The sequence below is a fragment of the Fusarium subglutinans genome, assembly GCF_013396075.1.
Source record: "Fusarium subglutinans strain NRRL 66333 chromosome Unknown NRRL66333_c0000106, whole genome shotgun sequence".
NCBI lineage: Eukaryota > Fungi > Ascomycota > Sordariomycetes > Hypocreales > Nectriaceae > Fusarium > Fusarium subglutinans.
This window is the reverse complement of record NW_023502169.1, coordinates 1-13,762: the sequence shown is the minus strand read 5'-3', so window position 1 is coordinate 13,762 and position 13,762 is coordinate 1. Positions and strand designations below refer to the sequence as shown.

At 50.6% G+C, this 13,762-nt stretch overlaps 3 protein-coding genes across 3 annotated transcripts; all 3 read right to left on the bottom strand.

Annotated features, from left to right (window-relative positions):
• Positions 1-972: 972 nt before the first annotated feature.
• FSUBG_7967 (glutamyl aminopeptidase) lies at positions 973-4,356 on the bottom strand (the record flags this gene model as incomplete). The annotated part of the gene is made up of 4 exons (XM_036686326.1): positions 973-1,582; positions 1,628-3,556; positions 3,612-3,779; positions 4,112-4,356. 4 exons carry the CDS (start codon positions 4,354-4,356, stop codon positions 973-975), a joined length of 2,952 nt encoding a protein of 983 aa, XP_036536489.1.
• Positions 4,357-5,331: 975 nt separating this feature from the next.
• On the bottom strand, positions 5,332-8,340 carry FSUBG_7966 (t-complex 11 1; the record flags this gene model as incomplete). Its single annotated transcript, XM_036686325.1, has 1 exon — positions 5,332-8,340. One exon carries the CDS (start codon positions 8,338-8,340, stop codon positions 5,332-5,334), a length of 3,009 nt encoding a protein of 1,002 aa, XP_036536488.1.
• Positions 8,341-10,378: 2,038 nt separating this feature from the next.
• On the bottom strand, positions 10,379-13,270 carry FSUBG_7965 (putative tyrosine-phosphatase; the record flags this gene model as incomplete). The annotated part of the gene is made up of 2 exons (XM_036686324.1): positions 10,379-11,404; positions 11,456-13,270. 2 exons carry the CDS (start codon positions 13,268-13,270, stop codon positions 10,379-10,381), a joined length of 2,841 nt encoding a protein of 946 aa, XP_036536487.1.
• Between the last annotated feature and the right edge of the window lie 492 nt (positions 13,271-13,762).

Below are 13,762 nucleotides of genomic sequence, written 5' to 3'. Positions count from 1 at the left end.
GCCATTTTTATCGTCTTTAGGGACTTGTAAGAATCTCTTTTCTTGACTCGGCTATCGCTCGTCAATCTGAGAGCTCGAGTCATTTTCTTCCTCATATCCCCTGACCTTCTCTCGTCTTATGGTCTTCATCACATGTCGAGTCACTGTATCTTGCCTCACTCACTCATCTATTGGTACATCGACAGCTGGAGGAGATGTTCATTGACAGGCCAGCTACGTCTCAGCAAACAGCATAAGCTGTCTTAGCATTTATCTTCAGTTCTCTTTGCCTAGAGCTTCTAGCTCTATTCAGAAGATGTATATGTTGTCGAAGTATTTCTACTTTTCACAAAAGTGAAAGTTGAAAAAGAGTCACACAGTCAATACCACACACACCTTATTGTAAACAGGCCTCAAAACAAACCATGTTCCACTCACTCAACACAACATTCTGAGGTGAGAAACCGTTAGCTAAAAAAAAAAAAAAAAAAGGAATAAATTCCCGTTGAGCTGACTATTAAAAAAGCAAAAGGAAGGGTCTGGCCGGGGATTGAACCCGGGACCTCTCGCAAGCTATGCTGTAGGGTTTTCCCTAAGCGAGAATCATACCACTAGACCACCAGACCGATCAAAGTTCCGAAGAACCTGTTGTGGAATCGTTGAGATTGGGTTCGGGATTTGATACTATATTGTACTGAATCGTCACTTACTGTGACCTGGGCCGAAGCACCAGCACCACCATCAGGGCAATATCAGAGATCAAGTTGCGGTATTGTGACCAGGAGCCTTTAATCTAGTCTTTGGACATAGCCAGAATGTCGTGCGGTTTCAATTGTGCCAATGTCGTGTTCGGATCCAACAGAACCTGCTGCCAACGGTTTCTAACGTCAACGCAGTCTTTGAGCCAAACTCTGCAGAATCCCAACAGTCGTGATATTTCAATGGTATTTAACTTTTATTACAAACATGCTTCCAACATCATAGCTTACACAGTCAAGCATATCCATGAGCGCTGAGCCACTCCTTGAGCTTCTCAGAATCACGCTCGCGGTACGCAGCACGTCCACGGATCTTATCCTTGACAGTCTCCAGAGTTCGGTTAAAGCTGCTGGTATCCTTGTCGGCCATGAACTTCTCAATCTCGTCAACAGCAGACACGTGGGTGAAGCTGCCCAGACTGAGCTTCATGTATCGGTCGACAACGACAGGGTTGCCAAGCTTGGTGATGACGGCATCCCAGTTGTCCTGCATGAACTTCCATTGCAAAGGACGGCCAATGACGTTGCTAGCGACAGAGCCACCGAGAACGTGCATGTCTCCGGCAGGGACGGCGTTGGAGGGAGGAGACTCGTTGAAGTTGAAGGGAATGACCTCCTTGGTGAGGAGCTCAGCGTCCTTGACAGTGCCGAGAACGCTGAGGGAAAGAAGCTTGCCATCGATAGACTTGGTGTTGAACCACTCCTTCTTGAGAATCTCAACGGTACGGGCAGGCTCCTTCATCATGGCAGCGCGCCAGATGGCGGTACGGATAGGGGCGGGGATGGAGCCAGCCTCAGGGTTCTCAACCCAAGTGTTGAAGCGCTTCAGGGCCTCCTCAGTAACACTACTATTGTTAGTCCAGTCAAAAATACGGATACAAGAAACTTACGCAGGGTGGCCGCAGGCAACAGCAACACCAATGATCTCCTTTCGCAAGATACCGGTGAGGTAGTCCTCGCCTTCAGGGAACTCCCAGCCAACCTCCTTGACCTTTTGGTCAATAAGCTTCAGTGTGAACTTATCCAGAGCCTTCTTGATAGATTCATCCTCTCCGAAAACGGACTTGACACCACCGATGGAGTCAAGAACCTGGCGCCAGACCAGAGTGTGGTTCTCCTTGCCGAATCCTTCGAGGAAGGTCAGCAGAGCAGGTGTGGTGCCGTTGCCGGCGAAGGCAAGGTCGGCGGTGGAACCAATGATGGAGATCTTGTCCTCGGTGCTAAGCTTGTCTAGCTGGTTGCTAAGCTTGGCGAGACGTTCAGGGGGGTAGTTGACACGGTAGAAACCAGTGGCACCACTGTTGAGCTTGTAAAAGTCCTCGTCGACGTCACGGATGGTGTCCTCCTTGGTGGTAAGAGACAGGGAAGCAATACCGGCGTGATCCTTCTTGCCCTCAAGGCCGAGAGGGACCCACCAGGTGGTGGTGTCATCCTCAGGCTTAACATCACCGGTAGACAGGAATCGGGACTGTTTGACAGAGATCTGACCGGGCTCCTCAGCAACGGTAAGGACGGGGTGACCGATCTTAGAGATCCAAGGGTTCATAAGCTCAGTGACGTTCTTGCCAGAGGCCTCGCCAAGAGCGTTCCAGAGAGCAGTAGTCTTAGCGTTTCCATAGGCGTGAGCCTTCAGGTAGTTAGAAACACCCTTGAGGAAAGTCTCGACACCAAGGTGGTTGGCAAGCATGCGAATGGCAGAGCAACCCTTGAGGTAGCTGATAGAGTCGAAAATTTGGTTGACATCAAGAGCATCTCGGACAGGAACGTGGATAGGGTGACTGGCACGGATACCATCCAGACGGAAAGCAGCCTCCATACCCTCGTTGACGAACTGAGCCCAGACTTGCCAGTCAGGGTGCAGGTGGTCAACGGCATGCCAACCGACCCAGGTGGCGAAACCCTCGTTGAGCCAGAGCTCATCCCACCAGTCCATGGTGACAAGGTTGCCGAACCACTGGTGAGCAAGCTCGTGGGCGACGACATAGGCGACAGCGTTCTTGAATCGAGGATCAGAGGTCTTCTCATCGTAGAGAACCTGGGTAGTACGGTAGGTAACAAGACCCCAGTTCTCCATGGCGCCGTGGGTAAACTCGTGAACAGCAATCAAATCGGACTTGGGCAGAGGGTAGTCGATGTCGAAGATCTCGGAGAAGAAGTCAATGATCTTGGGAGCGTGCTCGAGAGCCCACTGACCCTGCTCCTTGAGACCACGGGTGGTGTAAACACGGACAGGAATCTGCTTGCCATCATACTTGCGGTCGGTGAAAGCCTCGATGTACTCAAAGTCACCGACAGCCCAGGCTAGTAGGTAAGTGCTCATGACAGGAGAGGTCTCAAATGATACAATGTTCCAGCCATCCTTGGAAGGGCGAGTCTCCTTGACAGGCATGTTGCTCAGAGCAACCTGGTCGGAAGGAATCTCAATATCGAAATCGAAAGTGGCCTTGAGGTTGGGCTCGTCGAAGCAAGGGAAAGCTCGGCGAGCATCGCAAGCCTCGAACTGTGTGCTGAACATGTAGTGCCATTCGCCATCGCTGGGAACCGAAGCAGAAGGAGTCTCGGTAGGCTTGTACTTGCTGCGATAGAAACCAGCCATCTCATTGTTGATGATACCCTCGAACTCGATGATCAGGGAAGCCTTGGAAGCGACGGGGAGCTCCTCGTCAAAGGTGATGGTGGAGCGCTGAGCCTTGGAGTCATAGTCAAACTTTGTAGATTCGAATGTCTTGGAGTCGACGGAGACCTTGGCGTGAGAGAGCTTGAGTTCGAGAGTGTTGACGATGATTTCTTTGGTAGGCTTTGTGATTTCCGAGTCGATACTGTAGAGCTGTCAGAGCTAGCTTCACGATGAGGGGTAGAGGCGGCGTGACGTACGTAACAGTTCCCTTGTAAGTCCAGTTGGTGAACTCGAGGTCCCTCAAGGAGAGGTCATAGTGCTTAGGCTTGACATTGTCGGGGAGAACATCGCGGTCAGTCATTGTTTCGTTGCGTGCGAGTCTGGCGTGGGCGGAGCAAGCTCGATCAGAGATCTTGGGGACAAGACTGTTTGATGTGTTAGCAAGCTATAGCTCTGAGCTTTAGCTTAGCGAGTCTCGACGAGAACAATGGGGTATAATGAGAATAGAGAAGAAATTGCAGAAGACAGATGATGATGTGAGGGTGGAACAGGCGGCAAGATATAGCTTGACAAAAGGGCAATGGACTAGGTAACGTAGGTAGGTAGGCAGGCAGAGCAAACAAGAGCGTGATGATGCGTTGCCGTGTACCTAGGGAGGACCCCGCGGTTGGTGGGGTGTGGGCCGGTTCCATTTCCGTTGAAGACCCCAGCTGCCCCTCTCCTCTCTGTATCCAACGTTTATAAAGGGATAACGTACCTCCGAATACCGATTGGCATAGGCCGTCCATTATCACGGCGACTATTCAACGGCTTCACTTGACCATTTACAAGTGAAGCAAGACCTCTCGAAAAGATACCACAGTTGACAATTCCAATTCCTTGAGAAACAGAAACAGATACAGACGGTGCCGTCTGCCGTGTAATCACCGATAGTGGGCTACAATTGCTCCACAGACGTAGAGGCAGAGGCAGATGTCGCAAAAGGCCCTTCGAGGACGACATTTTGGCCCGGATCCTTGACCCTTTTCAGCGTCGCAATTGGGCAGGTCGTTGATGGGTGAACTCTTATGGGATGCCAATGATATCCTCTTTTAGCAGCTGAGAGCCCCCATTGATGGCACTTTTGTAGCGTAGCTGCCCCCAGTATCGTATCAGTATTAAGAGAGTGTCGATGCCGTGTCGAAATTTTCGGGTCAATATAAGGCTCAGGGCCGTTTGGTATGCCGTATTGCCGGCGACAAGCGAGATGGCCAAGCCGTGTGTATTGTGTCATGACATTCACTCACACTGTACATCATGAGATAGGGTAACTCGTGGTGATTTCAAAGGAGCGACTGGAACTTTAACAATATCGAGTCGGCTACTAATACACATGCTATTTAAGTATATACAAAACAGTGTATGTATTAGGATACGAAGCCATTGGGAGAGGATCGAGAAAAACAGCGCTCACCTTCACTGCGACCTGATATACATTGGGATGATCTTAGCCTGGGATACCCTAAATTTTGCAATACTTTTTTTATTTTATGATTTCTTAGTTAATCTTTAGGCAAGTATTCTCCTTATTTAGACACGGTTATACTCAAGTCATGCTCACAAGTCCAAATTGTCACAACGCTTTCCATTGCTTCCTCATGATTCAATTCAGAACTAAGAAATAGTTTACGCTCCTAGCGCTCTGTTGAAATGACATTCTATCCATTATTCCAGCCAAAGAGCAATTTGCCGATCCCATGAGCTACCCATCAACACTGCCACACTTCTTTGAAGGGGCAAGCTTAATCCAATCCCACCAAGTAAGCCATATTGGCTTTCCACACCAGTACGCCATGCAACCCAAGTTCAAAAGCGCTTCCCAGTAAAAGCAAACCCATTCCTGCCTGATCGAAAGAATCAAATGCTAACCTCCAAATACCATGCATCCTTATTGCTCATCATGCATAATCCCTATCAAAACAATCCAATCCATTACATCTATGTTGACATCTCTTCTTGCTCAACCTTCGTTGCGACAGCATCCCACCAAGGCCCATGGGCTGCTCTGTCAACCGTTCCAATCTTCTCCAGTAAGTTTGAAATCTCTCTGACTCGATCAACAAACTCGGAAAGGCCAAGACTGGCTAGCTTCTCACCAGCCGTGTTGGCCGCCTTGACCTTCTCGCTTGCTGATCCTGCAGCGAGGCGGGCAAGAATGTTGCTACGAAGACGGGTGAGCAATAGTCGCAGGACAGGTTCTCTGGGCTCGTTTCCGTTCTGTGCCATGTCTTGACTGGCAGTCAGAACCTTGGTAACAAGAGCGCGGAGGTGGCTCTTGGTCGCCGTCGGCATCGACCGTCCAGATTCAAGGGCAGCCATGACGCCGTCCACAGTAGCTTGGAGAGGATGACCAGCCTCGAGAACAGCCATGACGCGTGTCGCTTCCATCTTCCATGAAGACCGAACATCCCGCTTCAAGAGGTTCTTGCACTGCAATAGAACAGCACCTGCGGTAATGACCCGCTGAATGGTGGTAGAGACTTGGCCGATGCGGTTGTAATCTAGACGAAGCATCTCTGGAACCTCCTCGATGGGTGGGGGAGAGATCCTGGTAAAGATGTCCACGAGCATCTGCGCATAGAACTTTCCAGCATTCGGTCGCGACCTCGGATGGTTGATTCCCTCTGGGTCCCTCTTCTGAACTTCTGCAAGAACCTTTGCTCGGGAAGCCTTCCATGTCGCCTCAGCTGCTGCAAGGCCAAGCTGACCTTTCTCAACATCCTCGGCGAACCTCTTAGCTTCATAAGGCGCCGCGGATTGGATAAGCTGAGGTGCAGCACTTCGCAAAAGATAGTTGATGTAGTCGCAGAGCATCACATCAATGAACCCGTTGAGGGCCTCAACTCGATCAATAATGTCGCCGTCTGCCAGCTTGTTCTGGATCAAATCCTGAACCTCTTCATCGCGAAAAGGGGCACATAGTTTGGGTAGAAGTGACGACATCGCAGTGAAGAATTTCTCATATGAGAAGTTGCCGAGGGCGAATTGCCGCTCTGCCATCTCGGGGTCCAGGATTTCACCGATGAGGTTATACATGGAGTTACCTGGCTTGAGCAGGCGCTGGAGCCTTTCCTTGATGTAGCTCGCGATAAGAGCAAAAACTTGGAAATTAATCTCACTGTCGTCATCCGTCATAGTGGTCCGCATCTTCATGTATATAAATTTCGAACGTTCCGATTGCTGTTCTCGGTATTCGTCAGGCGAGAGCTGATATTCCTTGTTGATGGCCAGCTCATGCACAACAATCCTGTTATTAGGCAATAGACCATTGAGGCCAGTCTTGGGCGCAGGAGCCTTCTCCTGGACTTTGCTGGCTGGTGTTGCAGGAGGAGTCAGTGTTTGAGACTCAGATGAGACCAGACTTTTGGCTGTCTCAGATGCTTCTCCCGGTGCGTTCTCAGCCACACGGGGCTTTGTGTCTCCGGTCTTCTTCTTGGCAAGTCGACTTTTGCGGGCTTCGGCAACCGCGTTGAAGATCATTTCTTTGCCCTTTTCTGCACCTGCTAGTTTCTTGATCCGCACAATGAGCATCAATTGGTTGTCTTGGATGCTCTTCTTGTAAAGAACGATAGCAGCATCGTCAGTTGTGTCCTTGACGGTATGATAGATTGCGTCGAGTTCGACAAATTGCATGAGCATGACCTCAATCAAGGCATTAGAGTCCCGAGATTTCCAAGCAATGAAAGCATTGTAGAAAGTGGCATACGCCTCAGGAAGTTTCTTCTTGAGTGCAGGTGGCATGGTGTATTTGTTGGCGGATGTCAAGCGAGAGAGTGTGTTCTCAAAAGAAATGAGCAAGTCTCGCGCCTTGCCTATCAAGCCTTGTAACTGAGGATTGGCAAGGTCCGTAGAAGGCAGTCGGTGAGAATTGAGTACATCCACGACGTCTTCATCGCCATTGTCATTTTTGTTGCTGAGTACTTGATTAGGATGACCAAGGATCAAGAAGGCGCTGAGAAACGTGCGAACGGCTGTCATCTCGCCAACCGAACCAGTTTCACCCTCCTCAAGACCACACAGTCTAAGCAACTGTGCCGTGATGACAAGAACCCGCTCTTGAGCCAGGAGCTCAACGACAGTATCGAAGTGTGTGTCTCTGATGCCATCCACGGTCAAGCCGAGGTTGTTGAACTCGGAGATGGCTCTCTTTCGGAGGCAGCCACGCCACCACCATTGGATGCTCCTTGCGGCCTCATCTTCCGTGGGCTTGCGTCTCTCTTGCTCGACATCGGGCATTGAGTCTGTGGGCTTCCTTGCCATAATACTCTGCCCACGACTCCGCTTAGACGCATTCTTGGTTCGTAGTTCCTCCCTTCGTCTTTCTGCCTCAGCCATTCGCTCCTCGATCTGAGCCTTCAGTCGGGAAATATCCTGCTCTCGCTTCTCCTTCATAAATTCGGCAACCTGCTTTGCCTTCTTGACCTCATCCGCACAATTGGCGACAATCTCTGCCAAATTGCGCTCCCTGGCCTGCTGTGCCGCTATGGCTCGCTCCTCCGATAGTGAAGTGTCTCGATGGGTCGCTTTAGCCAGGGCCGCTCGAAGGCGAACCTTTTCGGCATGCGCCGCTCGATCGGCAAGTCGCGCCCTGCGGTCCTCAAGAAAAGAGGCGCGGCGAAGATGTTGTGCGACATGCTTGCTCTGTTCACCTCCGCGGTGACTTGATGGTTGAATAGAAGAGCATCGCGAGTGAGCAGACGAGATTGAGTTGCGGCGCGATGAGGCAGCCGAATCTCTGCGACGAGCCTGTGACGGGCGATAGAAGCGAGCGGCAATGTGGGGAGGTGGTGTATAAATTCTCGGATCGTCATCTAGGACATCGTCTTCCTCATCGGGAGGAGGCATGGAGAGATCGAGTGTATCTTCCATTTCATGGTCTGAGGGCGCACCATTGGAGTCTTCGATATTGCGCGAAGGCTCCGCAAGGTCGTGGGAGAGGCGGCGCATCGTGTCGGCGGCTGATGGCAGATGTGACATGGCCACCGCTGAATGATGAGGTTACCAAAGAATGAATCAATGGTAAAAGTAAAGTAAAGTCAATCCCAGGGCGGGATATTCGTCTTATCGGCGCCCAAACGGGGGAGGCCGGTTTGAGGTCAGGCTGGGCGCTGAAAGCGTAAAGTAGAGTTGAGAGACTAGGAGCGTTTCGTCTGGGCAACTCTGGTGGCGCAGTGGGGTGGTTCTGAATCAGCAGCGAAAGGCTAAAACGGGGAGGTCTCAAATCCGCTAAACGAGCCCACCAAAGAATGGATGATGGGTTGAAAGGAGAGACAGCGCAACAAGTCGCGATGAATGCGTATAATAAAGGCGCAGATGAGCAGAAACGAGGGGAATGCGGAAGGCCAAATATAAGTATTGCACAAGCCGTTTATTAAAGCTTACAGAAGCGTCAGGCTATTGTGAATAAAAATAAGATGGAAAGAGAAAAGAATGGAAGTGAGTGAGGTTGGAGGAGGGAAAACAGTAGAAGACAGCCAGTGAGTGCCAGGTGATGGCGGGGGAGTCAGACCAATGAAGTGTAATTCCTTATCGTTGGACTCGCACTTTCCCGCTGTTGCATATGCAGTTGGTGGCTTCCAAGTGTCGCTCTTTCCACTGCTTGCGACGACGATAGGGAAGGCACCCGTTTCAAGGACGATGAGATGGATGCATGCGCCGCGACTACCTTAAAGGGATATGTACAGAGTGGGAGGGAGGGGAGGCAATGGAAGGGAAGTGGGGGGCTAACAACCTAAGAAGGAGGGAAGGTTCCAGTTTCGAGTACCAAAAGCATGGACGTTTTTCTTTTCTTTTGTTGTTTGTTGTTACTTGAGGGAGAACCCTTTTTTTCCTTGGAACATTGTGAAACTTTGACGCCCCGGCTTCGTGGACAGTGGACAATGGACAGGCATGTGTCAAGATCCCTGGGCTGGACAGCCTGGGGTTCGGCCACTAAACTCCAGTGGACTCGCTCACTGGTTTACAGCGAGTCCACGATAGCTAGTCGAGTATCGTTAGGTCAGCTTATACGGAGTAAGATGAGTTCTAATCCATTCCAAAGAACCCACCAGAACCATGTCTCCACGATTATCAATCACATCAATTCTGCAAATCACCTAACCTTATCCGTTTCCTTTTTTACTGTTACTAGTCGACGATTTACTGAAACGAGGCCCTTTCCCGTTGTACCGACGCGCCCCCCTAGGCTGGTCAGCCCGGTCATGCCCGTCTCGTCTCATACCCCAGCCATGACATTTCTATCTTTGGTTTGCCGAAAAGCCCATCCCCCCAGATTCATGCATGTGTGCTCGATACGACGTCATCACACGTGTTTCCCCTCCCGTGACGCTTTCTGGAGCCCAGATTGCGATTGTGCTTGTGCAGTGCCATTCTGGGTGACTTGCTGTAATTGGGCCTAGATGCGCCTCGACATCTCGCGTGATAGATACAACGACCAATTAGGAAATCGATATATTTGGAATAACAGCATTGTCTGTTCTTGCTGTAACGATGGGCTCACACAACTCCACGATAATATGTGATAGATTCAGACGTGGCTCCTTATCTTCAGGACAATAGTGTAAGTTATTATACTGCAAATTAACTTGGCTTATTCTCTTATCATACATCTCACATAAACGAATTCCTCGTAAGGGTAATCGCACACGCAATGTAGCCTTCCATGATCCTACTATGCAAGTCCAATGATTCCAAGGTTGCTCCGCTCCCCTTGCATCGTACCTTTTTGTTCTACTATACAGAATCCCCTAAGAACCAATCATACTCATAGTAAGTATCAAGCCAAGGTCCGCCTTAACGTTGATTTTTATAATGTCCCTTTCGTAAGCATTGCATGCACGGTGCGCTGGCCTCCGTATAGAGTCAGACGCAGCTGAACCATTAAACGCCTGTACCATCCATCCAGTTCCGTTTGTTGCATTATTCCATGTGCCCTGTGCAGATGTGCTCCATAATAACCGTTACTTATTCGTGATGCATCCTGATCTTAGTGGCGGAGGCTGCCACTTCGTAATCGTCCGTTTGGAGCGCTTGACGCTCGCTCATTCATCCTCGTTACCCATTCGAGGACTGTCTCATAGCAGAGAACATACTGTCGCAGGCTCTGCACCATGCTGAGTCGTTGTTCTCGGAAATCCTCCACCGTCTTCTGGATAAGATCCACGCTATCGTCGTATAACCAGTCGATGTTGATGTTTGCACCGCCTCGGGCCACCTTTCTCTCCATGTTGGATCGCTGGCCAGGGGTGAAAAAGTTAAAGTGCTTAGTAGAGCGGGGTGACATGTCCCCGTTCTCACCCATATTGACATCTCCGTCATGATCACGAGATCGTACCGAATCCATCTTGGCCTGTCGCTGACGCTTCAACATGTCAATAACACTGTCAACAGTGCAGAATGTTCCAGTACGACCACATCCAGCGGAACAGTGTACCAGCATTGGTCGTGCCCGAGAGTCGGTCTCGGGTTCATCGTACCATGTAATAGGGAGTGACTCAAGTGACGTAATCTTGGATCCCACCACCGAAGAAGTCTCAACAGGCAGAGCAGAACGCTGCATGACATTGGCCAGCTCAACCAGCGCCAACAGGTGCGATGGCTGTGCAGGTGTACCAAAGTCAGGCCATGACGGGAAATGCAAGTGAGTAATCTCTCGAATGGGCGCAAAAGGATGAGCGGTATGAGAGAGTGCAAATTTGCGAACAATTACGTAGGGGGCCTCTGCGGGGGCTTGAGTTGGTCTCGGTGTAGGTGTCGAAGACTCAAATGTTGTCGTGGTGTTTGCGCGCTTGCGTCCCTGTTCGCTGGCCGAAGCCGATGGCATGTGGTGGGACTCGGACCTATGCTTGTCGATGTCAAGAGATACCTTCTTCTCAGACAGAAGCTTGAGTCTAATGGCTCCAAAGTCTCTGCCCTTCCAGTAAGGATGACACTTGAGCTGCCCGCCTTCAGACTCTGCAGTCAACATTACGACCACACGCACATCTTGCTGCCAAATGACAGACCAAAAGTCCTGAATAGACGTTAGTCAATTTTCGCATTGTGCAAGTGGCTTACAACATACCTCGAAAGTGGCGGGGAGCGGCCCCTGGGTGGCAATGTACTGCTTGTTGCTTCGGGAAGCTTTGAGGTGACTTGCATTGATGTAATCACATGAACCTTCGGGCTTCTCTTGCAACTTCACTCGAGCATGCTCGAAAGGCAAGATGTCTTTGTATCGGTTCTTCACTCCCTTTTCAACACCACAGAGCTGTACTTGACTTCGCTTATCCTTGTTGTTAGGGTTAAAAGCCGCATACGCCGCCTTCATTCGAGATTGTTCATCAACCTCGATGTGCAGGAACTTGTCCGAAACCTTCTTTCCGTGGTCAGGCTTCGCGGCGGCCTCTCGTAGCCAGCGGGGAAGAGAGGGTGAGTCAAGGGCTGAAGGTCGTGATACATCCAATTGACCAACACCATCAGCCAAGTCCATGTTCTGGCGAATGTTGGAAAAGAACGGGTTCACGTCGTTGCTGGTATTGGGAAGCATGACTCCGCCGATGACAGGTGCAATCCCTCCATGACCAAGACCGGGTTTTCCGGGAGATCCAGTTGCCGATTGGTGATCGACCAGGTCAGGGAAGTTCTCTTGAAAAGAGTTGAAGCCGCCCTTGAGGATGCAGGTGCCGCCGGCATACCCCTCACTCGTGAACTTCTTGATCATGTTCTGAGCGGTGATAGCATCGCGCTTATCGGAGGCGTGAGCATCATAAACAACGATGTATTCAGTGTCTTGCCAAGTAGAGAACTTCTCTGAGTCAGAGCTAGTCTGGAAAGTCTGCTTGAGTTTCTGAATGTTGAAGGTGGCTCGCTTAAGAAGTGTAGTGGGTATGCAAAGGTTGAGAGCACCTTGAATTCTGGACTGAGCGTAGTTCTGTGATGATCGAAGGTCAAGAATAAGCAGTCTTTCCGGCTTCACACTCTGAAGAATATCCCGTAGCTGTTGGCCTGTGATCATGTGAGGCTGTCCTGGTTCCAGAGTTGCTGGTACTGTTGCAGAGCGTCTGACATCTCGAGTATCAAGAGGATCCGGGCGATGTTCCATTATAGATAGCCGAGGGTCTCGATCCTCAGATCGAGTTAGACTCGTTCTTTGCTGTTGAGGGTCCATTGGTAGCGGGGAGTCGAATCGAGGCATGTGAAGAGTGGGAACATGGCCATAGAGAGATGATTCAGAGTTACGCTTCGAGTCTGATGACACATAGGCCGAGTCTCCTAGGCTATCCTGGTCCACATCCATCCGGCTGGCTGGTCGAACATTGGCAGAGCTCAAGCCACGGCCAAAGGGCGATGGGCCGCCAGTGTCACTTCCATGGGTGTGCCATCTAGGAGGTCGAGGGCGCACAGGTGCAACTCCGTTTGATGTCACTGACGGCTGGGCATAGTGACTGGTGGAGAGAGCAAACGACTTGCCGCGGTTGAAGTCAGCCTGTCTCTTGAAGGCCTCGAACTCGGGATTAGCATCAAGAGGGACCTGCTTGGGAATCGCAGCCTGGAAGGATTTCACTGATGATGAAGGGCTCCAATTCTCGTTGGGAAGTCCTGAGGAGGAGTCTCCACGTTCATTGGCTGATTCGACGATGAGGCCAAAATAGTTAGGACTTGGTGATCTGTTGTCGGAGACCACGCGAGGCGATAGCTTGGGCGGAGGGTGATTCTGGCCGACCGAGTATGGCATCCGAGGAGAGGCGAGAGGAGTCGATGTTTTTGTTGACTTGGTTGGTCGGAGTGTCTGAGAGTGAGAATGGGAGTGGTTGAGGTTATACGAATTAGATCGTGAATGGGAAATATTATTAGAATGAGACTGTCCGCCAGGAGAGTGTCGTGCAGGAGTCTTCATTGTATAGTGTAATGGCGTCCGGTCGCCAGTCCTGGAATCATGCATAGCGAAGGCGTTGATCGGGGTAGTCGACGTCATCTCTGGAGACGCAGGGGCAAAGAGAGGCTGAGCGAGGCTCATAAGGCCATGGTGAAGAGATCGAGAATTAGATTGAAGTGAGTAAGTGATGGATGGATTGGGAAGAAGGGGGATCTGGAGTTGGTTATATCGAGAACAGTAGTAGCCAGTGGAAGTCTAGCTTCAGCTAAATAAGGGTCTCGGGGGGCGAAGGGACCTGGGACCGAGAAGTGTAGTGTAATGTAATGTAGTGTGGGAGTGAGTAAGGCAAGGTAAGGCGAGGCAAGGTAGATTAAAGAAATGCAAATGCACCAGAGATAAAGATGAATGAATGGATGAACGAAGGCTACCCTCTTCGTCAAGAAGAGAAGCAGGCAGTTGGTGGGGTCTATGAATCCGATCCCTGGAAGACTTGGAAACAAGCCAAGAAGGGGG